We start from the raw sequence: 25,910 nt of genomic DNA on the forward strand, positions 1-25,910 counted from the left end.
ATAAACCGGTTTGATGCGCAGGCTGGAAAAGAATATCCTTTCATATTTGTAGAATGCTCGTCCGGAGTTTATTCTGAGAAATTTAAGTTAACACTTCCCCAGTTCAACTCGAGGTCGCTACAGCGGATATTTAGCTGAATTGTATCATTACACTTTGCACAAACCTGGGTAATTCGTTATCAAACGACCTGCAGAAATTACTATTCCACGTTTTGGCAAAAAGTCTGGGAAACGATCCAGAGAAAATTTTCCGATCCTTTTCGATAAAAAGAATGCTTATGTTTCGTTCCTTGAGCAATCACTTGCATTATAATTATTGCGTAAGTATAAATTGGAACTGGTCAACATATTGTTCACCTGGTGGTGAGATGGAGCAACTCGGAGTGTCACTTCAACATATCGAACAGCATCATTCCTCTTGGCCGCATAAAACAGCTCAAGGATAGCCTACAATAAGCCGATTACAATTAAAGGACTTCATTTTCCTTTTTCGGCTTACCTTTTTGTTTGCTTTTGCAGTTAATTGCTACTTTAATCTTTATTTAATTGCGAAGAGAAACTGAGACAACAAACATAACAAATATTTAAATCACATTTGTATGTTTTTCTACTCGGCAAAATTCATTATCTAAAAAATCGCGCCTTTACGTATTGGTTGTTTATAATATCTTTGCTATAGAGTACCGTGCTTTTTAACTATTGTATCAATTTCAACAAAAATATGTTTGAGTTTTCAGATTTAACGATGTGCAAGTTAGTGAGATGTTTTCCTTCCAGTGGTAATAACATGCTTTTTATCAAGCCGTCTCAAGTATAGTTTGCATTGCATATTAGGTATAAAAATAGTTTTAGGCTGTATTACGGTAGGTTTTCTCAAAGCAAATTCATATGGCCTACCAACCGCACAACCAGTTAAAAAAAGATGAACGTTCGTCAGAGGGTAGGCGTACATCAAGGCGAGGAATCTAAATTTATGGTGTTACATACTGATGATGCTACAGCTGAGGCATACGTTCTCGTAGGCGTCATACCATTATAAAACGTTCAGAAGTAGTTTCAACACTACCCAGGCCCATTTTGCGTTAGACAAGCACACCGACAATCATTTGTAATCAGAATAATGTTTCTCTATCATCCAATATTCATAGAAAATATGTTACCGCGTAGTATACTATGACATTACACTACAACAGTTTGAACTAGGAGAAAAAATGTACAGTTATGGAAAAGTGTGTAGATATAGCCTATCATGTGCAGAGTTTATTTTCAACAAACAGAGTTTACGACAGGACCAAAATAAAACGAATGTTCGTCTATGGCAGAAAATTTAATTTACCAAGAAATCAGCTAGGTTAGACCAGAGTTAATAAAATAGTAAAAGGTTGCAGTATGACCACTCATGTGTAGAGAGTTTGTTATGGTTCTGACGCAAGATCACATGACTAAAGCGTCAGCTGTTTCGTCCACACGTAAAATCAATATGGTAGCTCACCCGCCGTTTCAAATATTGTTGTTAATCTTATATAGCGGCAATATTTTTTCTATTTAAAAAAATTGTTTGCAAAATTTAGCACTAATGTAAAAGCTAGAGAGAAATTTGTTGTTAAAATAATTAAACTTCACGAACAAGTTAATGTGGTGACTGCAAATACGCCAAACCTATTTTTGTAACGCCGTGTATGGCAACGGGCGTTGCTTTATGTGCGGTCGTTGCGCTGTTTTATGTTTCCTTTTGTGTGAGCCATCGTTCAGACTGAAGTCAGCCTTGTTGTTAACGGAGTACATGCCTGACAACACTGCTCCATTTGACTTTCTGATGTTTTTCTTGTCAAATTATATTCATCTTTTGACAAATTATAACAATTTTCAGTATGCAAACCGCACCATTGCTAAAGTTAATCATGTTTATAACCCAATATGTACTAGATATCATTATCTTACACACAGATAATCAACAATCGTTATTTATATGTGAGAGTGCATGCTTCTGTTAATTGTACAGATACACTCAAAAAGTTTAGGCTGAGTAGTAGTTAGGAAGACAGCATATCACCAGTGCAAGGCAAGACGAAGGGTAACCGAAGGACAGTATGAAGGAACTTTGCAAAGGTAAGTGCATTCATTTTGTTTCTATTTATTCGGTGGCGAGATACACCACCCTTAGCCTGTTACGCAACCATCATGTAATGGGTTTTTACTTCAATATTTAAAGAAGAATGTTTGTTCCAGCTTGACATTGATTTGACTGAGCTTGTGCAGATTTGCTATGTTGTCGCCGTCGCACCAATCGTATGTTAACAATTCTGTGTGCTTTTGCATTCTGCGAGGTTGTAAACCAATTTAAATACCCAATTGGCCAATCCTGCAAATCATTCCGGATTTGGTGGTGCTAATCGCACTAAATGTTTATGAACCAATATCATGCGTCGTTTTCCTGAAAATGTTGTGTACACTGCAGTTATAAACTTGCAATGCATAAAAAATAGTTTACGATCTTATTACACGGACATATTTGTTGTTGTTATGCCGCCGTTGAGTGCCTGAACAGTAACCTATTGCAAAGCAAGGTCATGGAAGTTCAATATCAAGGTCCAGTCGCCGGTACCTGGCAATCAATCGGCGATTCGGGGTTTCGTCGCCGAGCGTTGTTGCGCGTTCGCACACACTCGCACATGCACTCATAATGGACGTTGCCATTAGCGTCATAGTACAATACTCTCGTCTAGCGCTCCCACCTGTCCAGTATATATAGAAGCCAACGCTGACGGGCAATTTATTAGTCTGCAATGAATGAGTGTTTTATATTGACTTGGCCCGTGAGAAAAAATGTTTGACATAAAACCTGATGCCTTTCGTTAGCAATTGGGGCCGGATAAAAAATTTTAAACCTCATTTTTTTGTCTTCCTGGTTGAAGATTTTCGTAAACAATCCTAATTCGTTGCTTAAAATTTCTTTTTTGTTATACGGTTTCATAATTAATACGAAACAGCCTTCAATCGAAAATTGACAAGATTAACTTCCCTAGCTACTCGCCAACTTCGGGGATAAAATGTACGGATGTTGACAGTTCACAATTGCCGATAAACCCAGTAATGCGTTAATGTAATTACGCAAATGGCAACGTAGCTCAGAAAACTACAGTAACATCTCTTAATGTGACTAAAAAGGTCACCTGATTGCTCCTCTTGCGAACGTAGCCTACCGCGTAACAAGAACACTGTAACGACGCGTATATGAATAACATATAGACGTCAAGACCTGTCGTATTACGAGTTACTGCATCATAGACTTCGTCCGAAGGCTCAACTACAAACTGCTGCTACCTGACTAATACACAAATTCTTGTAGAGACAAACACAAAGTTGAGATTAAATCTTGTCATTGTATTGAAGTTATGTTCGTTTGTCGCATCACAATAGCAATAATGTAAAATAAATGACTTGTTCTCAATTATGTGGAAAATGAAATATTTTCGTGTCCAAAGCTTTTTGTTTGGTGATGTAGCCCTGCAGTGTCTTTTTTTGTAAGTATGTTGATTATTGCTTACTCATAAATTTTGACCCAAGTGTTTGTGTTAAGTGCCCTAGCGTTTCGGAACAAATATTTTCGTTGTGGTGATAGTAACTGCGGTAACTTTCAAACGTATTTTAATATGATAGACATTTGTGCTTGTTGATGTGATAGGCGCTGTTGTTTTCATGTAATGCGTGGCCAAAGTAAAATGTTTTAAATATTTCTTATTTTTTGCTTAGATGGAAGGAAAAACCTTGAAAATAGCGAACATTTCGAAGAACAGTTCTTAGGCGGCACAGAAGTCTATCAAGTTGAGAGCACTTGTCCAACCACAGAAGATTGTAACAATCACCACCAAATCCAACAAAATATCCACAGTTCGAAGAATCACGAAAATTTTGTCAAAAACTGCACCACAAAATCGGCACTCGACCATCAACTAAAAGCGGTTTTTCATCTTTGTCGTGTGGAGGAGAAGGCTTCCAAAAGAAAGCAGAGTCTTCGCACAAGAAGTAGCGGCAGTACTTCCATTGAACCTAATCAGAGCAGGCTCCCAAAGAAAAACAGCAGCGACTCGTTGTCTTCGATTGGTAGCACAGCTGACGACGACGTGTATACTGAAAATGCCTGTAATTGTTTTCCCAAATTAACTTGTTGCAAAAAATCCACTACTTCGTGTACAAGGTAATTAAAAACTGCTCTTCTGTTTTATTTGTTTACTTATTGGCTTGGTTTAATTGAAAATATGGACATGATACCGTCAAATCCTTTCGGAAAGTTAGGTTTCCAACTTTGCTTTATGTTTTCAGTGCAAAGTTGATGGGCTGCACAACCAGCAAGAACGCTGTCACACAACAGAGCGCCATCTCGCGGCAAGACAGTTCTGTGGATGACGATTCAGATGACAACAAACAAATAGCATCTACTGACAATGACGTGGGTCTTAAAACGGCCAGCAAAGCCGACCTTTTGGAGACCCAGCGACTCGCAATAACTGACGTAACCAGGGGTCTGGAGAAACGTTGGCTTAAGAGTCATTTTGACAAACAAAGTGAAAAGGAGGTGGCCAAGGACAGAGGAGGAAAACGGAGAAAAGGTGGAAAAAAGACCGTTTCAAGTTCCGACCTAGATGTATTGGCACCGGAAAAGGTTGCTCCCGTTCAAGCTCTTCCACCTGGGGTAAGTTTTATTGTGTTCGTGGTGCCAACATGCTGACAATTAACTAAGCCCTGCATAGAGAATCAAAAATAGATCATTGCAAATGATACCGCACTTTATAATACAATTACATAACTATCGAATTTTTTCAATTGATTTCTAACGCCAGATGATTCCGAAAAACAAATTAGTTTTGGCTTTAAGAGGTAAAGAGAGTGCTTTGCTGTTTTGTATGGGTTTGGTTTAAGGGTTTAACCCACGTATCATCCCAGATCATGCAACAACGTTGGTATCGGCTCGTACAACGCAAAAAAATGCACAAGGCAGTGTGGGCGGTTGTGATTAATGCGTTTTTTTGCGACGTCACGTCCTAATGGCAGTTTTAGTGACACAGTCATTTAAATTTCAATGGTATATAAGCTTGTTGTATCGCCGCCCACAATGACATGTGGAATTTTCGAAACCGCTATATTTATATTGAGCGTATAGGCAACGTCTAGTACCTGAAAGTATCGGCTTGTATTGATCAACGGTCATTTTGCATTATTCATTGCAAGCAAACTCTAGTCTCTACTAGGGTAAAATCCCTTTGAGCTGAGCGTAGTTTCAATGAAACAATACTTTCGTATGCCCATGTATTAGGTGTGTACAATATTGTGCAACACGTGTTTTTGCAACCACGTTCTTGGCTTTAACTATCCCACAATCTACATCTCCAATAGTGCAGAACTGTCGATGTAAATGCCATCACTAGCAATTGGACTTGACAAAAAATATGACTTGGGCCAAACCCAAGTCCAATCTTGTTCAAACCCTAGCAACGAGTACAGCAAGCAAAACCACTTCTTGGCCAAGTGGTAAATCCCCGTCATCGAAAACTACTTCTCGCGACTATTGAACCCCGAGAGTCGTGTCTCGTCTTTTATGAGTCAGAGAGAGCAAACCATTGTGACTGAAATAGGTTCTCTTATGGGCGCAGTGCCAACAGGCGAACTTTGCAGGGTGAAAAACGCCAGCACCGCATTTACCCTTCAAGCGTACCTGGTGTATCCTGGTACGGCGTGTGTGTTTTAAGGTAACGCACACTGTGGAATTCAGTCTGTGCGTGTTACCTACTTTGTGCAACTTGACCCACTGTAAACACGTGAAAGAACGTGAAAGGTTTTTGAATAGGACAAAATACACAGGGTTTTTGATTACATTGTTTCCATGTGCTCGGTGACTTGCGACACCGGTTTTGTACCAATGGACAATAACTTCATTACAACATAACTTATTATTTTTTTAAAATTCGGTTTAATTTAATGAAAATATTGATTTGTTTGCAAATGAGTAACTATCATACACTTTTCGGGTAGATGGAGAAATCGCAAATGCCTTGCGTGTAACTCGTTTTTAGAGGGTATCAAGTTAATAACATATACAGCTGTTAATGTTGTAAAAGCAATCCCACCCCTAAAAAAATTGTACGCTTTTGTAACCAAGCTTCATTACTTATATGAATTTGTTTAAAGCTAACTAACTATTTTACCGAAGTAAACATAATCAATTGAAACGTATTGCAAGGTTCGAAAACGTCTGAGCATTCTCCACTTCAACGACGTGTACGAAATTTCTGAGCGTAGCAAGGAACCAGTTGGAGGTGCGTCTCGATTTGCAACCGCTATCAACCAGCAAGCCGAGAGGATTATACGGGAAACTGGGGAACGCCCTCTCATAATATTCGGTGGAGATTGCCTTAACCCTTCCACGCTCAGTTGCGCCACCCAGGGAGAGCACATGATTGAGGTTCTCAATTTGCTAAAGGTGAGTCTGAATGCTTGCTCGCAGACGTATTGTATTGCGTTTGTTGTATTTGACATTCGAGGTATTGTTATTCATGCTAACGTAAGAAGAGCGATTAATTATACTCGCTACACTGGTCGACGTTTGTTTGTCGCTTGCCGTGTAATGTTTCGTTACAAACATACAACCCATTAGGCCTTTCAAACACAATTCGGGCTGTTGGTTTGCAGATTGATTTGGCGGTGTTTGGCAACCACGAATTCGACTTCGGAGCGGAACACGCCACCAAGTGCATCAAGAAAATGGGATCGACGTGGTTGCTTAGCAACGTGATCGACCAGCTCACCGGGAAAAACTTAGCAGAAGGAAAAACTAAACATATGGTTGAGCACGCCGGATTAAAAGTAAGCTAATGTGACAAAACAAGGCACTCGACCCATGACAGTTCCAAACCCGATAAAGAATACAATATAAGCTTGAATCTTTCCATTTAGATTGGCTTGCTTGGTTTGGTTGAGGAAGAATGGTTGGACACACTGGCAACCATGGATAAAGGTCACCTCGACTTTCAAGACTACGTTAAAAGAGGAAGAGAAATTGCGGCCGAACTTAGAGTAAGTACAAGCTATGCTCTGTGATTTTGCGACCTCTAAAAATTACATGTTCATTATGCAGCAGTGTTTACTATTCATCTGTGTTGCTCATGTGACATCATCAGTCGGAATATGACAGAAAAATGTGAATAAATGTAGCTAATAATCCTTATTGATTCTCAGCTTTCCGAAATGTTATGATCAATAGCAGATTTAAAGATGCCAATCTAGAACGTTGTTATCCGCAATAATCTTTAGTAGTGAAACTCATATTAGGTGCAAAAAACTATGATAATTTTCGTTTGGTATCATAAACTTATATTTTGACAAGCAAAGTGGAGCCAATAATATGACTTTGCTTATCTTAGGATTATTTTGACACGGGGCCTGACGGCACTATTGGTTGAGCTTTGCTTGGCCATGGTGTTCCCACCTTGTTTTCTCCGTAAGGTTGCACCTAGTTTGGTGCCCAACGGATGACGGTGTATAGTGGAAGTCATACAAAGTGGAAGTCTTTGCTTGGCCGTTTGGTCAGCAAAGTCGTCTGAAAGTCACACCAGCTGCACTGATGAGACCTTTAAGGTCGAAACAGTGGCCATCTGTCTGCAGCTTACACTATTACATTTTGATGTTATTGTTTTGTAGGAGGAAGGTGCAGATTTCGTAATAGCCCTCACTCATATGAGATGGCCGAATGACGAACGTCTAGCTCGTCTTGTCCCAGATATTGATCTCATATTGGGAGGTCATGATCATGACTACGGCGTCAAAGAAATTGACGGTAAATATCAATAATTGTACATTAAGTTACAAGCATAGGTTACCACATGAACTACTGGAAGATTGCTGATTTGTTACCAGCAATAGTATAGTTGATCTTATTAGATTTTTTGTGCCAACATGTGCGACAATTTGTACCTTTAAGATTTTATTTGCACAAGACACTGCTTATAAGCGAAATATATTTGCGTTCAATGGTTAATCGACTGACCTTAGCCTTCGTGAACATTTTCCAATTGCAGTTCCCCTGTTAAATCATTCAATATCCGATGCACAAACAAGGTTTTATTACCAAGAATAATTTTCGAAATCAGTGATTGTACTTACGTACAGCTGGTACGGTTGATACTTGTTAAATTCATTTCTGCGATGCTTGTCTAATGTGGTTTGCCACAAAAACGCAACAATACATTGCATTGCAGAGTGCCTGGTTTTAAAAAGCGGCACCGACTTTCGAAACTTCTCTAGCGTTGACGTCTTTGTGCGTGACGATGGGTGTGTGGACATTCAACTTATCCGCTATGACGTCACAAAGCAGATACCAAAAAATGCGGAAATGGCGGGAATCGTACAGAAGTACATGTCAGCGTTGGAAACAAGCTTGGATAGAAAAATCGGCGAAATCAAGGTTGGTTTTAAATTTGTTATTCACATGAAAAAGTGCACGTGATGACTTCATACTCGTAGTACTGGGACAGAGCCTTGTTACATCACAACTGCGTAAAATAATTGAATTTACTTTCTGCCGCATTCGTCTCGTGTACTTTCGGGCCTAATTAAGACTTTCTAAAAAAATTGTAAAACAACGCAAAATGCCTTAAGTTTGCACATATCGAGTATTTGCTAGATATATTACACATAGTTAGAAATATTTACCTCATAAAATGTATTGTTTTATGGTTAGGTGCATCATATGCCATAAAATTCCTGCTCTGCATTAAGTGGGATATTTACAGAAATAATATCTATCTCATCAACAGGCTGACCTGGATGGGAGATTTGACTCCGTGCGAACGAAAGAAACGGCCCTCGGCAACCTCGTGGCCGACATAATGGCAGCGGTGACACGTGCTGATATTGTTCTCATCAACTCGGGTACGTTTCGTTCTGATGACATACACGCACGTGGCAACTTTCGATTGGACGATCTCATGAAGATTCTGCCAATCAGCGACACTGTGGTAACAATTGAGGTTACCGGGCGAGAACTTCTTGAAGCTTTAGAAAATGGAGTCAGCAAGTGGCCGAAACGTGAAGGACGTTTTCCACAGGTAGTTGATTTACAAAATGATGCCAAGCATCAAAAAACGGGATTGAATTCACGTTTGCATGATTTTGTAGCCTACTAAAGATTATTTGCGCACCTTTTGAATTAATAATTACGAAAAAAATACGTTTAAAAATACTAATGTTTGCAAAATGATGAAGTAAACGGTAGACCCGTACACGTACAACCACGCAATTCGTTCTAGTTTCAAAACGAAACGTAAACAAACAACAAACACTTGTGTACAGATTTCCAACTTTTGTTTTGCTTTCAATCCGAACGAGGAACCCAAAAAAAGGATTGTCCCAGGAAGTGTTGTTATTCGTGGAGTGCCGTTGGAAATGGAACGCGTCTACATTATGGCAACAAAGGCCTACGTTGCTCGAGGAAAAGACGGCTATGATTGTTTGAAGACATGTACAATCAAAACTGATCCCGATTCAGGTCCTTTACTCTCAACTGTGGTCAGAAACCACATCAAGAATGTTTCCCAACTGTTACAGTTCGAGGAAGAAAATTCATGCAAGGTAAACGAGTTTGATTGAAACAACGAGGTTAATATAATTAGATCATGTATGGTTTGCCCGTCATCATGAATTTTTGGTTTGTTTTTATGCTGGATGGCAAATATTAGGACGTATAAATTTTCGATTCCATGTAAAAATGTCCATGGCAGTGATGGTTTTTACATTTTGACGGCGACTAACGATTAAAATTAACAGTTTACAACTCATAAACAAACGCCATCTTGTTACTTGTGATAGAATAAAGCATAAATTTTGGATTATAGTATGTCAGTAGGATATACAGTACAATGACGAATTTAAAAGACTTCAGGCTCTTCGCGCTTACTTCTAACTTTCTCCCAACAACTATTAAGCCATAACCACGTGTAGCATATTTAAAATTTTATGGCCATATCGTAACAATTACCTATACGTCAGATCACAATATCAGAAGACGGAAAAATTCATTCCTCAAACAAGGATGCCAATCCCCACCAAGCTCTTATGGCGACTGGTCCAAACGGTTCGAATGAGGCCCCCCTTGAAATGATTAAAAGGTCAATGGGAATGTTGCCGGACATCAACAATAACAAACAAAGCTCTCCTGCACAAACTGAAACGCAAATCGTGCACACACCCAACTTTATCACATACGCCCCTAGTGGTCAAAACGATGGCTCAACTGTTGCGCTCGAGGTAGCAGCACAGAGACAACGTATTTTGCCCAAGGAAAGCCTAAAACTCCGCAAGGAACGAGATTCCTCGCTGCAGGATTTGAAATGGCAAGTTCTTCCGTTTATCGAAGGACGAATTATTCAATGCAAATCAACGGATTTTACGAAAAGTTAATTTTATTGCGCTTTTATGCCTTTTTGGCACCGCCTGCTTCAGTGTTTATACAATCGCTTATTGAATGCAAAATGATAATTGCACCTTTGCGCTTATTGTTATGCCTTTGGGCATATATTAATATATAGCATGTATGCTTTTTTAGGAGATTTATATATATATTGATGATTTAAACAAATTTATTTACTTTTAATTGTTGCTTGGTGATCGCCATCGCGCGAACGTTTTAATTGTTTTGTTATGAGGAAGCTATGAGTTCTGACGCAACGTCGGCATAGCGCAAAAGAAGCAATGAACAAATCGCTGATTTTTTTACTGCCATGTTCCGAATTGTTTCTTGTTTGTATCCCTGCTTTGTGTTGATGTTTCTATCAACACTTGTTATTCCATTTCACACCATGAGGTCACCTTGTCACAACGGGTGGCAAAACTTTCATACAGTTGAAATTCCATTGTGCCAGCTGACGCAGCGCACGATTTCATAAGGTGTTAATGTGGCAACTTAATTGTGTTGAATTAATGTGTGACTCGATTTAATGAAGTAATGCAAAAAAAATAGGCTTTCACAAGTGATAATCCGACAAAGTTTTATTGTTGCAATACATATTCAACCACATATTGTGTAGGCTGAAGAATGAATTTAGCTTTATTGCATATCCACCACTGCAAGCCTAAGTTTCAAATAAACACCAATCCAACATTTGGTTTCGTTCGACTCGCTCCAACGAGCTTACAGTTAAGGAGACAATTTTTATGGCACACAATTTTAAGCAGCCTTCCGCTTTCCTTTTCGTCGAGTTTGAAATTTTCGGAAACCACCCATGGCACGACGCTTTGCTTGTATTTCGTTAAACCTGGAGGAACAAAATGTCAAGTTTAACAACCTTTATATACTTGATCAAACATTTAAACAACTTTTTTCAAGAACTTTCATAAATGCATGGCTGATGTAAATACCCTGGTAAGAAAAATATTTGGGACACAAGCATTGGTGGTTTTTCAAATTGACAGAAGCCACTCATATAGTTTAGGGAAGTAGCACAATAAAACGAAAATTCCCTTTGTGTACCAATAATAAAAAACCTACTTTCTCTTCTGGTAGCGTTTAAAGTTGGCATCTGCAAGCAGTTCGTCGGCCAAAGTGGCTTTGCGCTGTTTCATTGGCACCCTTGAACTGTAGAAGTCAGCAGCATTGTCCATAACCTTCCCAATCTGTCAAGACATCAAAACCAATTAAAATTAGAGCCTTTTGTGTAAATGTGATAAGTAACAAAAAGTTGTTCTGCAACTAAAATAACTATTACAATAGCAAAATAGGAACTTCATTGTTTTAAAGTAATGGTTTACATAAACAACAAAATATAACCTGAAAGTATTTTGGAATAGTCTTTCTATCATTCTTTTTGTAGAATCTTTTCGGGTCAAGCACCGAACGCATTTGCAATATTTTCATGTCTCGTTTTACTTCCTCGGTCAACTCTGGGGCTTTCATGTTGAACCTACACAAAAACATAAAAATTATATTATGTGAATAAACTGTTGGACTTGCAAATTATGGAAAATTAAATGCAGGTTTCAAAAGTATACCATTTTTTTCCTGATGTTGCATTTCTTTCAGCTCTTCGCTGTTTTTTCAGGGCTCTTTTTCCAAGTTCTTTGGGTACTTCATGCTTTGTCTCAAAGTCTGGTGTAATCACAGAGTATTTCATCACCTGCCGAACAAACCAATATTTTGCAGTGTCTATGCTCATGTTAGTATCAAAAAGTCATCTTGCTATGTAACCAAAATAGAAGTGTATGACATTTTTACACCAACTTTATTTAACATAATATTTCATTACTGGATCGTCTTTTCCTGTCCCAGTGTAAAGGTCTAATATTTTTCTGTTTCCAACACTTGGTGTGTCCACTGAAATGTAGCCATCCAAATTAAGATCACCAACATCTATTGTTGACGAACTGAAATATATCAAAAGTAACACTATGAAAAGGTTAATAAAATTGGGCACAAAACAAAATCAAGGCTTGTATGATTTGCTTACGGTTTGCTTGTGCTTTCCTGCTTGTGTGAAATCATTGTTGATTTCTTGTTATTTTGGATACATAATCTATTTAACACTGTATCTGCAAAAGTGTCCGCAAATGATTCTAAATCATCACTATCCGCGTCTGAAAAACATTCATTCTCTACTTCGTCTGATGTGGTTGTTGGACTTTGGTCAAGGAGCAATGAAGTGGAGGACTTGACATAAGAAGAAACATCGTTTTTCTTTTCAGGCTGGGAGTCTATTTTTTCCACTTCATCTTCACTCTCCTTTCGTGATCGTATCCGCAAACTTCTGCGAGGCATTACTACGTTCACCAAACCTTAACCTGATACACTTAACATTAGTTCAACAAGTCTAAAAAAGAGAAATAGTTTAAGGAAAATGCTTGCCAAGCACGCAACATACGATGGGTTTAAAATAAACAACGCGTTAGCTTTTCAACGACCTCGTTTCTGTGAAATTATTTTCCTATGAGACACATTCTGGTTAATACATCACAACAACTAACAAAAACATTACATAGGAATCATTTATGTTATACGCTTTTACTTTAAAGAAAATTAACGTTTTTAGTGAAATTCAATGTAAGCTGTGAGTAGGGAAATCACCAGAATTGCTGTAGCGAAAATAAACCACGTGCTAAATTGTTCCAAGGAAATGTTAATTCAGGAAGAATAGTGCATTTCATACTGGGACATTCGGGCGCTTACAAAAGTTTTGAGAAAATGACGTTTGTTTAGATTTGTTTGTGTGTGTTTGCAACTTATTTCAACGATTCATTTAGGAATCAAAAAAACATCATTAATTACCCCAGCTCTTACTTATTAGGTTTTGTTTAGAAAAGTATTTTAGTTGACATAAATACTCATTGTAAACTCAAATATATTTAAAAACGTACATAGCATTAACTATGGCTGATCATATGAGGAAGGTTCGGCAAAAGTTGGCGAAACGGAAACAGAGGCAACAACAATTAAAGCTGCTCCGTGATAGAGTTCTACAAAATGAAGAAAGTGTTGTTCAGCCACAAACTGACTATTCTAAACTTCATGGTCAAACTACCTCAAAACAGGTAGAAGAAGCAGAAGATAGCAATACTCCTGAAACTGTAGTGAAAATCGATAATGACACAAATATGGAAAAGGAAAAATTGCATACTGTTGTTTCAACTGTTCCTGACACGTCATTGACGGTAAAAATGCTTGAAGAAAACCCTGTTGATGATACTTCCTTTTTATCATTAACTAAGTTGGGTGTAAGTGATCTTACATTAAAAGGAATTGAAGAAATGGGATTTACCCACATGATGGAAATTCAAGCAAAATCAATTCCACCTTTGCTTGAGGGGCGTGATCTGCTGGCTGCTGCAAAAACTGGAAGTGGCAAAACATTGGCATTTTTAATTCCTGCAGTTGAGCTCTTGTACAAGCTTAAATTCATGCCAAGAAATGGAACCGGAATAATTATTATATCCCCAACTAGAGAGCTGGCAATGCAAATTTATGGTGTTTGCCAAGATGTGATGAAACACCATTGTCAGACATTTGGACTCATCATGGGTGGAAGCAATCGATCTTCAGAAGCAAAGAAGTTGGGTAATGGCATTAACTTGTTGGTTGCAACACCTGGTAGGCTACTTGATCACTTGCAAAATACCCCAGAGTTTATGTATCGCAATCTGCAGTGTCTTGTAATAGATGAGGCTGATCGTATTTTAGAAGTTGGTTTTGAAGAAGAAATGAAACAGATCATTAGGCTTTTGCCCAAGCGCCGACAAACCATGCTCTTTTCTGCCACACAGACTAAAAAAACGGAAGATTTGGCAAGAGTTTCACTCAAGAAAATGCCCCTGTATGTTGGGGTAGATGATGTGAAGTCGGAGGCTACCAGAGAAGGCCTTGAACAGGGTTATGTTGTTTGTCCATCGGAAAAAAGATTTCTTGTGCTGTTCACATTTTTGCGGCGCAACAGGGACAAAAAGATTATGGTGTTCTTTTCTTCCTGCATGAGTGTGAAATATCATTATGAGCTGCTCAACTACATTGATTTGCCATGTTTGAGCATTCACGGAAGACAAAAACAAACCAAGCGTACAACCACATTCTTCCAATTTTGCAATGCAGAGAAGGGCACACTTTTGTGTACAGATGTCGCAGCAAGAGGTCTAGACATCCCAGAGGTCGATTGGATTGTTCAATGCGACCCACCTGATGATCCTAAGGAATACATTCATAGAGTTGGAAGAACAGCTCGTGGTGTACATGGCAAAGGGCATGCTTTATTAATTCTTCGCCCTGAAGAACTTGGGTTTCTTCGATACCTGAGGCATGCCAAAGTGCCTCTAAATGAGTTTGAGTTTTCTTGGTCCAAGATCGCAAACATACAAAATCAGCTGGAAAAACTTATTCAAAAGAACTATTTTCTCCACAAATCATCACAAGAGGCATACAAGTCTTATATCAGAGCTTATGCGTCCCATTCTCTCAAATCCATTTTCAATGTGGAGACTCTTGATTTACAGAAAGTGGCATCGTCGTTTGGATTTACTGTTCCACCTCATGTAGACCTCAATGTTCACAGTAAAAGAGCAAGCAAAGATGTACGCAGAAATCAATACAAGAATCAAAGTCAAAAATCCAAGATATTCAAACAGGTTGGCAAGAAGAAGAATGACAGAAGGCAATTTTCCTAAATGCTGCAATTTGTGGAGATGTGTGTTGTGTATACATAGGAAAAATACAAATTGTCAAAATGTTGTCATGTCTACAATATTAAAACGTAGTATTTAATTTTAACATTGATAACGCTAAAAAAGTTGTCACTTACAAATCTAACATATAAAGTTATTTGTTGATATTTCCACCCTGTTAGTCGACACATGCCATAAGTTAAACTTTAACTGCATACAGCCGGGGTTGGCAACATTTTCGAACTATTATACCATGTACAGTTTCGTTTAAAATTTGGTTAAAACCTGAAATATGGCGCATTTTATTCGAACTTTGCTGTAGCCCACGCCGAACTTATCTAGAGCCACTTGCTTGCAGAAAACATCAAACACCAGCGAGCCGCAAAATCTGTTTTAGTGTTTTCAATGCGATAAGCTCATCTGCGTAATAAGACTTGCTGCTGCCAAAAATCGCATTGGTTCGATTGAGATGTGTAGTGTTGACACGGTTTGATGGTCTTGCATTTTCACGAACCCGACATCGAGTCTGTCAAAAGTCTCAGTCAGACAGCATGATGACTGTAGGTCCCGTCACCGATGGTCTATTCCTGGACCCAAGTTCGAACTGAAACCAAAACTGAGATCTGGACTGATCCGTCAGAACAAAAGTTATGATCTCTGACCATAGGCGTCGATTTTTTACGTTTTGTAAAATATTAAGGGTGACTTTTCCAGGTTTTTGAAACACGCAAAAAACATTCCGTCAGTCGTATCGCCCTAAACGTAGGCAAACGACGCGAATTCCGTTTCGTGTCACTTTGTTGCGTAACAGTCCACGAGATACTTGTGTATCTCCTGATTGTGACGGTGATAACACAGGTCGTTTGAAACTAGCTTAACGCATGGTATAATGTATGTGATTTTTCTGACAATAATTTTTAATTTAAACAAAATCAAGGCATGCATTGTCACCCCTGTTTGTTTGTGAGGGGTGACATGTCACCCCTAAATCGACGCCAATGTCTCTGACCAAAAACCGTGATCTGTGAGACCACACGAAAGGATCCTAAAACCGTGAAATATGTGGGACAATATGAAAGACAATACAAAAGCCAAGAGATAATTACGGCGATTGTGCAACAAATGAGACTAAGAAGTAACGCAAGTTGAAAGACATACCACAAGCGACATAACTAGCGAAAGTGTCAAAAGACGGGTGTAAATGTAAAAGAGTGGAAAGTGGCTTCAAAAGAGCATGTTAAAGAAATATTCAAAGGATTTTGTAAATGGATTTCTTATGGTTCAAAGTGCATATTTTTGCCTTTTTAATCTTTATTTCCATGTTCTTTTTAATACATTTTGGCTAACATTTTATGAATATACCGGACTGTGGAAGTTGTTTTGAAACTTAAGGACCACTGCCCTAAATTATTGGATATAACGTTTGGCCTTTGCGGTAAAAAAGGATCCGCTGTGAAAAAATATGGTTGGCGTTACGGCTTGTGAGGTTTGAAAAGACTTACATCACATACAGGGGCGCCCTATACTTCTCCGGTATATCCAAAAACCATTTAATATTATAACATGTCCTAGTCGTTATCGCCCCATTCGCGACAGGTAAATGACGGTTATAGCTTGTGGCATCTATCAGATTAACAGTTGGTAGGCTATGGCGTGAGAAAGGTCCCACGCGTTGTATTTCTACAAATTCGAAGTGACACCGAAGTGTAACAAATAGCCTGTGACGAGACACTTCAGGTAAGACAGAATTTACTATGCGGGCAAAATGCCAGAAAAATTGAGGTGAAAAAAACGAACGTTGAGGTGAGGATCAAAGTCAAGCCCCGGCCCTCACCCGTCACAGCGCACAAGGTAAAATACAAATTCCAGACGCGACTTGATAGCAGTCAAGCGTAGAAGTGGGCTGCGTGAAAATGTTTGTATTTCAGCATTTTAACTTAAGTTTACTAATGGTAAATTACTATTAGTAATACAGCGAATGTTTCATCGGTAAACATGTTTGTTAATATTTTAATATGGTTTCCGACCTAACCATAGAATACCAAACATACCTGGTGAAATGCTGTTTAATCATGCGAAACGTGACAAATTTTGTAATGTATGGGGGGAATGTGCCAAAATATGAAAGATTTGGATTCGGCCGGCATATCTTGAAGGAATTGTGCGTGAAAACGGTTACATTGCATAAGCATTTGAGCAGGTTTGGGTGAAATGTTTTTTAAAAAAACTCATGTTTTCAAGTGAATTTTAAATTTTTTTGTCGTCATGTAACTGTAAAAAAGCTTTTGCAGAAGTTTTATGCCCAAGTAAGATACAGTTTAAGAATGGTAAGGACTAAAAGTCCAAAAGTCAACACGGATAGCAAAAAATCTAAACAAACTCCACCAAGACGCTCCTCTAGGATCAAAAAGATCAATCGAGACATACAGCCTGAAAGTTCACTCTTAGATGATTCACAACTAAATGAATCCACAGCTAACAACAGCAGCAGTGATGAGTTATATGATGAAGAAACAGATGTAAGCACTTTCACATATGGAACTCAACCTGAGAGTTCCAGCTTTGGTATGTATTGATAATCATTGCATTTGAAAAATATATATGCAGCCCAGATTGGAAGGTTTGTAATTTGCAGGGAGAACTTTTTCGGTAATCATTAATTGTGTGGATTATGATAACCTTTTTGTATGCTATTGCATGGACTAATTTATTTTGCATGAATTATTGGTGAACTTTCACACAACATTTTTTCCAATTTGCAAAGAAAGCAACAAGCTTGCAACTTTTATCTTTTTTATACAGATAGTGAAAGCTTTCATGCTGATGACCAAACAGCTAAAGATTCAACATTACAAGTACTTTTTACCACCTTGTTTAGTAGCCTATATTTATTGTGGGAATAGGTTTTTGTGTGTTGCCCAGTAACAAATAGCAAAAGGCTCATAAATGCAAATCCACGGAAATACACCACACAATGTTGCGTCAGTAGAGTGTTCTTGTCTAAAAGAAGATTTTTGTACTTGTTGTCTATGTAATGAATAAAGATATCTAGTCAACTGATACTAATAACTTTTTTACCTGACAAAAATTTGTTTTAGGAAACAAAAGTTGTAACAACCCCAGACAAAGCCCCCAAAAAGCAAGGTATATATATGTAATTAGGTGTTTATTTCGCATTATAGATTGGATCCTCCAGATGTGTTAGTTTGATGTGCAGCATAAATTATAATGTTCAAAGCAGTAAGATTCCGAAATAGCAGCAAACTTATTAGGGTAAAATATGACATTGTTTTGAAAAAAATATTTTTATTTTTTTTGCTTTTTTTTGTTATTTTCATATTTTGCAAGATACATTTGACTTATCTAATGCTACAACAGTTTATGCCCAGACATGTTCTATTTTTAGTCATTTTACTGTTTTTAAGTGGATGAATGATAAAACATGAGAAAAAACATATAGCTTACCAAGCATATGCTTTCTAATGACCTGGGACAAAGGATGGCAACCTTTAGTATGTCACAAGCTAGTTAACAAAGTTAAATTTTTTAAATTTGTACGACCTTATGTGCCAACCTATATATGCACCCTTAAAATGTGGACCTTTTTTTAGTCAACACTGTATGAATTTTTATGTGTACGTTTATACAATTCCAAGATATATGGGCACTTTTTATTACCTTTTCTGAAGGATTGTTGAATTGGACGTTTCATAGTTAATACACAAAAATTATCAGTTCTCAATTTTTCTGCCAAATTTTACAAACAAATAGTTAACATGTTTTTAAAATTATATTTCATAACAGAGCCAACGAGACTTGGGCCTCTATTGATCATCGCATTATTGGTACTTGCTATGGCTGTGTGGTTTGTATATTTTCCAACTGAAAACTCACATTTCACCATGGAAAATGCAGCCGATCAACTAAAAAACCAATTAAAATTAATGGCATCTGAAATTGGCTCACAAGATGCAATTCTTTGGAAAATAGCCAAGTAAGATGTTTTGACAACTATCACAAACATTACCTTTTGTGGTGTAACTAACACCTAATGAAAGCTAGTGTTAAAATGTAACTCACTGTAATTTACATGCTCTGTGCATAAGATTTACTAAAAGTGGTATTGTGTTGCGAAGGGTGAATCTGGTGAAACACAAAAATAATTCAGACAACCGACAGCCAGCTGTTTTAATGCTTGCCTCAGATAAAACTTCTTATTTAACGACCAAGTGTCTTGCCAGCAACATTGCTACTGCTTACTCAAACAACTGTACCAAGCCCAGCATGCAGGTTTGTATTGCTGTTTAATCATGCTGACTTTAAACAAATATTGAAAGGAAAATTTTGCAGTTCAACTACAGTGTGAAATACCTTTGTTTTTTTAGATAAAAAATACACTATCATTATTTTCTGTCAAGCCCCTCTGTGAAAACTAGAAACTTTCTTAGATGTTCACCTAAAAACCCTTGCCTTATAAAGGCATGTTTCCACTTTCCAAACATGTAGCATTGTCACAAAACTCATAAACAAAAGCATTTTTTATTGTAATTTTATTCAGAAGCCATGTTGCTACAAAAAATCTTGTCCAGGCGTATGGGTTGTAGCATGTCCAAAATTGTACACTATTACTCTTCATGCATGATATGATTAATTGACCCTGTTTTACCAGATATCTGGTGGCGACCTGAAAAATCTTCCAGACTCAGAAGCCAAGTTCGAACTTGACCGAATGCTTACTGCACACTTTGAGTCTGGTGCTTGTGCTGTGGTTGTCGACCGTTTGGATTTAATTCCAGCTGCAGCAACAACTGTGTTTTATCAATTCTGCGAAAATGATAATGCCCCATATAAAAATGTGGCAATAGTCTTCACCTTGCAGGTAAAGTATTTCATGTGTACTGTGTACAAGATTGTAAATAATGCAATTTGTTGTAAAAATTACCACGCTTTACTATGACTATGGTGACATTAAGGAATTGTACAGCTTTGCACTTACTGCAACACATACAATGATAGGCGTCGATTTTTTTCAATTTCCAGGTAGGGCCAGGTAAAATCTTTGCCCGGCCCCGAAGCTTCTTTGGCGAATAAACATATTTGTGACTGACGCCTCATGTGAGCTCAGAGTAAAAATATCGCTTTTAACTCGTTTGTTTAACAGAAAACCGACTCTGTCTTAGCAAGAAACTTGTCTGAAAGTTTTGTTAGGGTTTAGCATTTTGCCAAGCCTTGTGACGAATGACTACCCTATAAAGATAATACCTAATAATTTAGTTAAATACCCTTCATAAGTTTGGAGCAACCAATGTTGTATTTTATGATCATATCGCGTTTGTTCATACTCATAAAAATTAATGCACATGCAAGAAAAGATTCGGGTTTGAAACTTTTTTCTTGCGGAACATTAAGATTCATGTCTTGTGGCGATAAGATCATTCATGCCATGAATCGAAAAAATAACACAAAAAGCGTTACAATGGCACTATCACATGGCGCATGGCTACTAATACACAGACTACCGACTTAGATGTTTCATAAAAAGGATAGACTGGTCATCACCGGTAGGTAGAAACCGACGCTTATGCACCCAATTGCATTATTAAATTCAACTACAATGATGATATTTGTAACATGTAATGTTCCTATTGGCAGGTGGAAAATGGGGATTGGACGTCTTCACCTCAAGATTTAAGTAACTTGCCACCGAGGCTCTGGGATGAAACTGTAGATAAATTTCTCCAGCATTCCTTGCAAACCAGAGACCCAGGTGTTATGACTGATGACATGATTGCTGGGTTAATGTCCAGGATAACGCCTGCTGTAGCGTGGGTCAAGAAGGCTGATCCTCTAACACTTTGTAATGCTTGACGTTTTGCCTAAATTTGTATGTGTTGCTGAACCCTTTTGTCATATGAAAATAACATAAAGATAGAGAAATATATCGAATCAATTACAGTTGCAGGTAACTTATTGGACCTAATAGGCCTACTAATGTTTCAATCATCTAAAAGCGCACTTATTTCTTCAAAGGTCATTTAATATCACTGTGCTTACTGTGCATGTAAGAAAACGACCATGTTTGTTAGATGTGTTTGTGCCTAATTTCACCTAAGAGCAACGCATAACCTATTTGTTTAGTGCTGCCATATAAATTTTGTCTAATTGCTGGAATATTTTTTTTACATAAACTTTGCCGACTTGCAAATCACGACTTTGCTCCTTTTTGTAAGTTATTTGTTTCTTATCTTGTAGGCCCAGACTGTTATGTCATTCCCTGTTAGTCAGTTACTGATTAGTGCTCTGAAAATGGGCTCAGTTCATGTTTAAAGGCAATTATTCATCTTATTGTTAGCTATTTTGCACCAACGCAAGGTTCAGAAAAGCACGAAATTAAGGTTTTGGCCAGAGATATTGCCAACATACCAATACGTCTCCACAGTAAAGCCCGTACATATGTATTATGTAAGTAAGTTTGGCTGTAGCACTAAATCATTGTGCTGGAGTTTTTTCGACGATTGCAAAGATTGGCACGAACTTTCTAAACAAAAATTATTTTTATTTCGTGCTAATCTCTGTAATCTGTGAGTGTAGCCAGGTGCTCAAAACATATGACATCCTGTTTTCTCCCTGCTGCCCAACCTAGTTACGTTTTTCTGCATAAAACCGAAATTGTATAAGCGGTAGTTCAACGTTACGGCTTGAACATATCTGCTTTCTGACAAACTATCCCGTTGTACCGAAACATTTTTTGGTGACAAGAGCTGTCAATGAGATTCAAAATGCAGACGTGGGTTGTGTTATGTACAAATTGCACCGGAACTCCCGCTTCTTTCAAACATTTGACTTAGAATATACCACATTTAGTACATTATGGCAGAAAACGCCATAAACGGCCAAATGTTTCCTTTACTGTTGAACGATATTTTCGAGTTCAAGCCGCCAAATTTATAAAATCTGGCCAAATGGCAACAGTGGTGCCCTATGACTCTCCAACAGTATCCCATACTGTTTTTTTTAAATCGCTGAGGTGCGACGAATTCAATACCTCGAGTCCGCACCAGCTGGCAAATAAGAGATATTTTGATGCCGAAAACATTCCTGTTTACCAATTACCAAACTTTAGCCTGTCGATCATTCGGCGGATTCAACAAAGCCAAAGTTAATTATTTGCCAGACACAAGCCAGAATTTGCCGCTGTATGGATTCTCAGTGCATTGGTCACGTATACGTTTGCAAGCAACAAAACAGGATTAATGGTAAATCGTTTCTGCTCTGTTACAAAGTTAAGTCGGAAAAATGGAAAACCCTAAAACTGGTGAGCTTTGTAACATTCAAGTTATGGCAATTATTAAATTGTTTAAATTTTCCTTTAAGTTCCTGTGCCAGAGTTTGCGTTCACTCCGGGCGAGAACCTTACTGTTACCGATGACATGAAAAAAGCTTTCGAAACGGATGGATTTATTCTTGTGAGGTAATTAATGCCGCATTAAAACATTCACCAATTACGTAGAACAGACATCTGACGTCTTTTATCAACCAACTAGGCTAACTTTTAATCACGTTGGGAAAAAAATTATTTTCAAACTGTTTTAGAGGACTGTTCACGAAACCAGAAATAGACAAATTGGAACATTGTATTAAACTGGGTCATGTGACGAAACATGCCTTCGACATTGCGGATGGAAAGAACACAAACGCGCGTATGATTTTGTTCAACCACCCAGGCAACGATTATACCGGAATGTTTGGCAGATGTAGACGAGTTGTTGATACTACGGAAGAAGTAAGAACCTCTCCTAAGTTTGGGTTGCCGATATCAGCAATAATCTATGTCAGGCTATTTTCAGTGGACAGTGGCTAGCCTATATACCTAATGCCAATTTGTAACAATCAAAACAAGTTGTTTTTTGAAGTTAGCGTTAAAAACAATCGCTAATTAAGCGAACTCATGCAATTCAATCCTTTGCCAAGTTGTTATTAGTAGCTCAAAAATTTGATGTATTTTGTCTGGTAGCTTCTTGGTGGTGAGGTTTATCATTACCACACCAAGATCAACCTAAAGGAAAAGGGAAATGCTGGCGGTTTTGAATGGCACCAAGATTACGGGTAAGAATATTGTTGAGACGAAGCACATGCTATATACACGTACTGGTCTTATTGAATAATTGTGATCAGTAAAATCTCTCACTAACTAGCTACAATGTTTTCATAGTTACTGGTATAATAATGGATTGCTTTTCCCGGATCTTCTATCTGTGATGGTTGCTATTGATGAGTGTGAAAAGTCAAATGGTTGCCTGAAGGTCAGTTCTTAAAAAAATATATTTCAGGTTGTTCAAAAGCACGTATGGTGCTAAGTCGCACGTAACTACGTTCTAGAAATTGGGAAATTACAGCACCACGAAGTATAGGGGTCATGACGTCACACCAAAATGCATATAAATATGACGTCACTGAGCTAACGCTACGCGCTATCGATGCGTATCGTATCCTACTAGCGGTGTTCCCGTTAAGGGCAATTAATACCGCACGGCCCAACAGCAACGATACAACAAAATTTTACATACTTTCACATTTGTTTCATAGGTACGTGATTTGATACTTCATTATGTTAAGTCCCTATAAACCCTGAACAAATGTCTCAATATTTTTACGCTATTGGCTCTATGTAAGTACACTTCAAATGAGTTTGTAAGTACACGGAAATGTTCACAGAATAAAAGTAATGCTGTTTGATGCAAAATTTGAAATCACTTTACCAATAGTAAGTTCACAATACAAAAAATAATATTAGGTTATTACAAATATACCTTTATGACGCTAGGTTTAATTTCCACCAACTGGGAACAATCTTATGTGTAAATTTTGCTGATTGGCAGCTTATTTGTTTATGAAGAGGTAATTTTTTTAGGTTCTACGAGGAAGTCACAAACTCGGTCGAATTGATCACGTGCGTATGGGAGGACAGAACGGAGCTGAAAAAGAACGTCTTGCTGAGGTAATCGAAAAATCCATTTCATATACGTATTTACACGTGTAATTAACAATTTGTCTGTAGACAATTTAAACGTATTTTGCAAGTGTGTTTCAACACAAGCAATTTGACATGAAACGCTCTGGAATCTGGTTTGGGTTCATCGACAAATATAACGTAAATTATAGGCATTTATTTTTCAAGTGCCAAAAAGTTTTGGAAGAATTCTATGTGGAAATGAAACCGGGCGATGGACTATTTTTTCATTGCAACGTGCTACACTCCAGGTTATCTATGTGAAGGCCCAGAATATTGAAACATAGGATAACATCTGAAATAAATAAAAATAAAAAAGTTTTATCTGAAAGTGTGCATGGGGATGAGATAATAAGTATATTTTTTTCACATCGAAAAGATCAGTTCTCTATTTCACGACGTAGCTAACATCACATGGGCATATATCTGATTTCTTCTAATCTTATATCAAAAATGAACGGTAAATATCTTTACAGCGACCAAAACTGGTCCGACCGTAAAAGATGGGTCATAATTCCTTGCTACAGTCGAATGGACAATGACTCGTATGTTGACCATCATCACGCAAGAGCCACGAAGTTAAACAAAGTAAGAATATTATGTCTTGTTTGGAGTAGGCTAGTTTGAAATTTGACGTTATATAAATTACCCAAACATATGCTTGCTGAATTATGGTGCCGTTTAATCCGTTTAATTTAAGTTTTGAAACAAATTTGTAGCATATCAACTAATGGAAAGTATATGTAACATGGATATAGTGGCATAAAAATGAGCACCGGTATATATGTTACACACATAATTACCTCTTAAAAACATTTGGTCGATTCTTGCATTGCTATACAGGTGGAAGATTCAGAGCTAATTGCGTGTGAGGAGTTTGAAGATATCTCCGGTAAATGGTTCATGGATCCTAAAATAGACAAAACGATTATTGCAGAGAAAGTTAACGAAGATGTTCCATCTGAAACTGATCAAACACTAAAATAGGCTGAGACCAATTAACATTTTACGCACAGTAACTTTGTAACGGAACCGAAGATTATGTTTTCAAATTAACATGTTAACAGCCCAAAGAGTTCAATCTTTATAGAAAGCTTTTAATCGATATGCTCTGTCAAATTTGTGTGTTTTTATTAAATGTATTGCAATCTTGACTTGTTTATTTGTCGCTCTTCACCTACGTCGCAAATTTTGAAAATTAAACAAAGGCATGCAGCCCTTTGAGTTCCTTTTTGCACTTGAGGACCGGTCGGCCAAGTTTTGCAACAACTTTTACAGCCCAGTGATTTGGTAAAATTTTATCTAAAATGCAATGCAATTACCATATTAACAAAAATGGAAATTGAATATTCCAAAATTATGCACTTCATACCAAAGAAATCTTTTTACCGTATTTTACGGACCATAAGGCGCAACTTAAATCCTTTTTTTTCCTCATAAATTAATCGTGCGCCTTATAAGCCGGTGCGCCTAATGTATGGATCAAGTAGTGCTTTATTGCCTACACTCAAAACCAGTACCGATACTATTATAAATAAACCACCGTCTTACACAATAAACTACGGTAAAAGCAACTAGCAACTGTGATATTCATACTATTGTGACTTGCTTACATTTATTACCTAACAAGTTTTTGTTTAATGAGCTTTATACGGTAACCCATACTCCTTAAAATACGTTGCGTTCTATAGCCCGGTGCGCCTTATGTATG

General features: G+C 37.7%; 5 protein-coding genes across 5 annotated transcripts; 4 read left to right on the forward strand and 1 right to left on the reverse strand.

The window, feature by feature from the left end:
- Positions 1 to 1,954: 1,954 nt before the first annotated feature.
- On the forward strand, positions 1,955 to 10,883 carry LOC145913093 (5'-nucleotidase-like). Its single transcript, XM_083000626.1, has 11 exons — positions 1,955 to 2,109; positions 3,754 to 4,198; positions 4,324 to 4,693; positions 6,239 to 6,478; positions 6,688 to 6,861; positions 6,952 to 7,071; positions 7,696 to 7,831; positions 8,253 to 8,458; positions 8,811 to 9,101; positions 9,346 to 9,624; positions 10,042 to 10,883. Exons 1-11 carry the CDS (start codon positions 2,091 to 2,093, stop codon positions 10,450 to 10,452), a joined length of 2,691 nt encoding a protein of 896 aa, XP_082856752.1. The 5' UTR covers positions 1,955 to 2,090; the 3' UTR covers positions 10,453 to 10,883.
- A 139-nt stretch (positions 10,884 to 11,022) lies between these two features.
- Positions 11,023 to 12,850, reverse strand: LOC145913094 (deoxynucleotidyltransferase terminal-interacting protein 2-like). Its single transcript, XM_083000627.1, has 6 exons — positions 12,495 to 12,850; positions 12,294 to 12,411; positions 12,040 to 12,164; positions 11,819 to 11,951; positions 11,540 to 11,664; positions 11,023 to 11,306 (listed from the first exon to the last, which is right to left on the reverse strand). Exons 1-6 carry the CDS (start codon positions 12,800 to 12,802, stop codon positions 11,219 to 11,221), a joined length of 897 nt encoding a protein of 298 aa, XP_082856753.1. The 5' UTR covers positions 12,803 to 12,850; the 3' UTR covers positions 11,023 to 11,218.
- Positions 12,851 to 13,334: 484 nt separating this feature from the next.
- Positions 13,335 to 15,192, forward strand: LOC145913426 (ATP-dependent RNA helicase DDX18-like). Its single transcript, XM_083001076.1, has one exon. The coding sequence runs from the start codon at positions 13,411 to 13,413 to the stop codon at positions 15,190 to 15,192; it is 1,782 nt and encodes a 593-aa protein (XP_082857202.1). The 5' UTR covers positions 13,335 to 13,410.
- Positions 15,193 to 17,324: 2,132 nt separating this feature from the next.
- On the forward strand, positions 17,325 to 21,501 carry LOC145913842 (torsin-1A-interacting protein 1-like). The gene is made up of 7 exons (XM_083001602.1): positions 17,325 to 17,754; positions 17,992 to 18,044; positions 18,288 to 18,333; positions 18,994 to 19,183; positions 19,326 to 19,479; positions 19,859 to 20,068; positions 20,842 to 21,501. Exons 1-7 carry the CDS (start codon positions 17,514 to 17,516, stop codon positions 21,055 to 21,057), a joined length of 1,110 nt encoding a protein of 369 aa, XP_082857728.1. The 5' UTR covers positions 17,325 to 17,513; the 3' UTR covers positions 21,058 to 21,501.
- Positions 21,502 to 22,420: 919 nt separating this feature from the next.
- LOC145914505 (L-proline trans-4-hydroxylase-like) lies at positions 22,421 to 25,186 on the forward strand. The gene is made up of 9 exons (XM_083002327.1): positions 22,421 to 22,504; positions 22,564 to 22,660; positions 22,783 to 22,972; positions 23,204 to 23,295; positions 23,402 to 23,492; positions 24,101 to 24,187; positions 24,368 to 24,450; positions 24,676 to 24,787; positions 25,043 to 25,186. The coding sequence occupies exons 1-9, from the start codon at positions 22,486 to 22,488 to the stop codon at positions 25,184 to 25,186; spliced, it is 915 nt and encodes a 304-aa protein (XP_082858453.1). The 5' UTR covers positions 22,421 to 22,485.
- Positions 25,187 to 25,910: the final 724 nt, after the last annotated feature.

This window comes from Ascidia mentula, chromosome 9, assembly GCF_947561715.1.
Source record: "Ascidia mentula chromosome 9, kaAscMent1.1, whole genome shotgun sequence".
NCBI classification, from domain to species: Eukaryota; Metazoa; Chordata; class Ascidiacea; order Phlebobranchia; family Ascidiidae; genus Ascidia; species Ascidia mentula.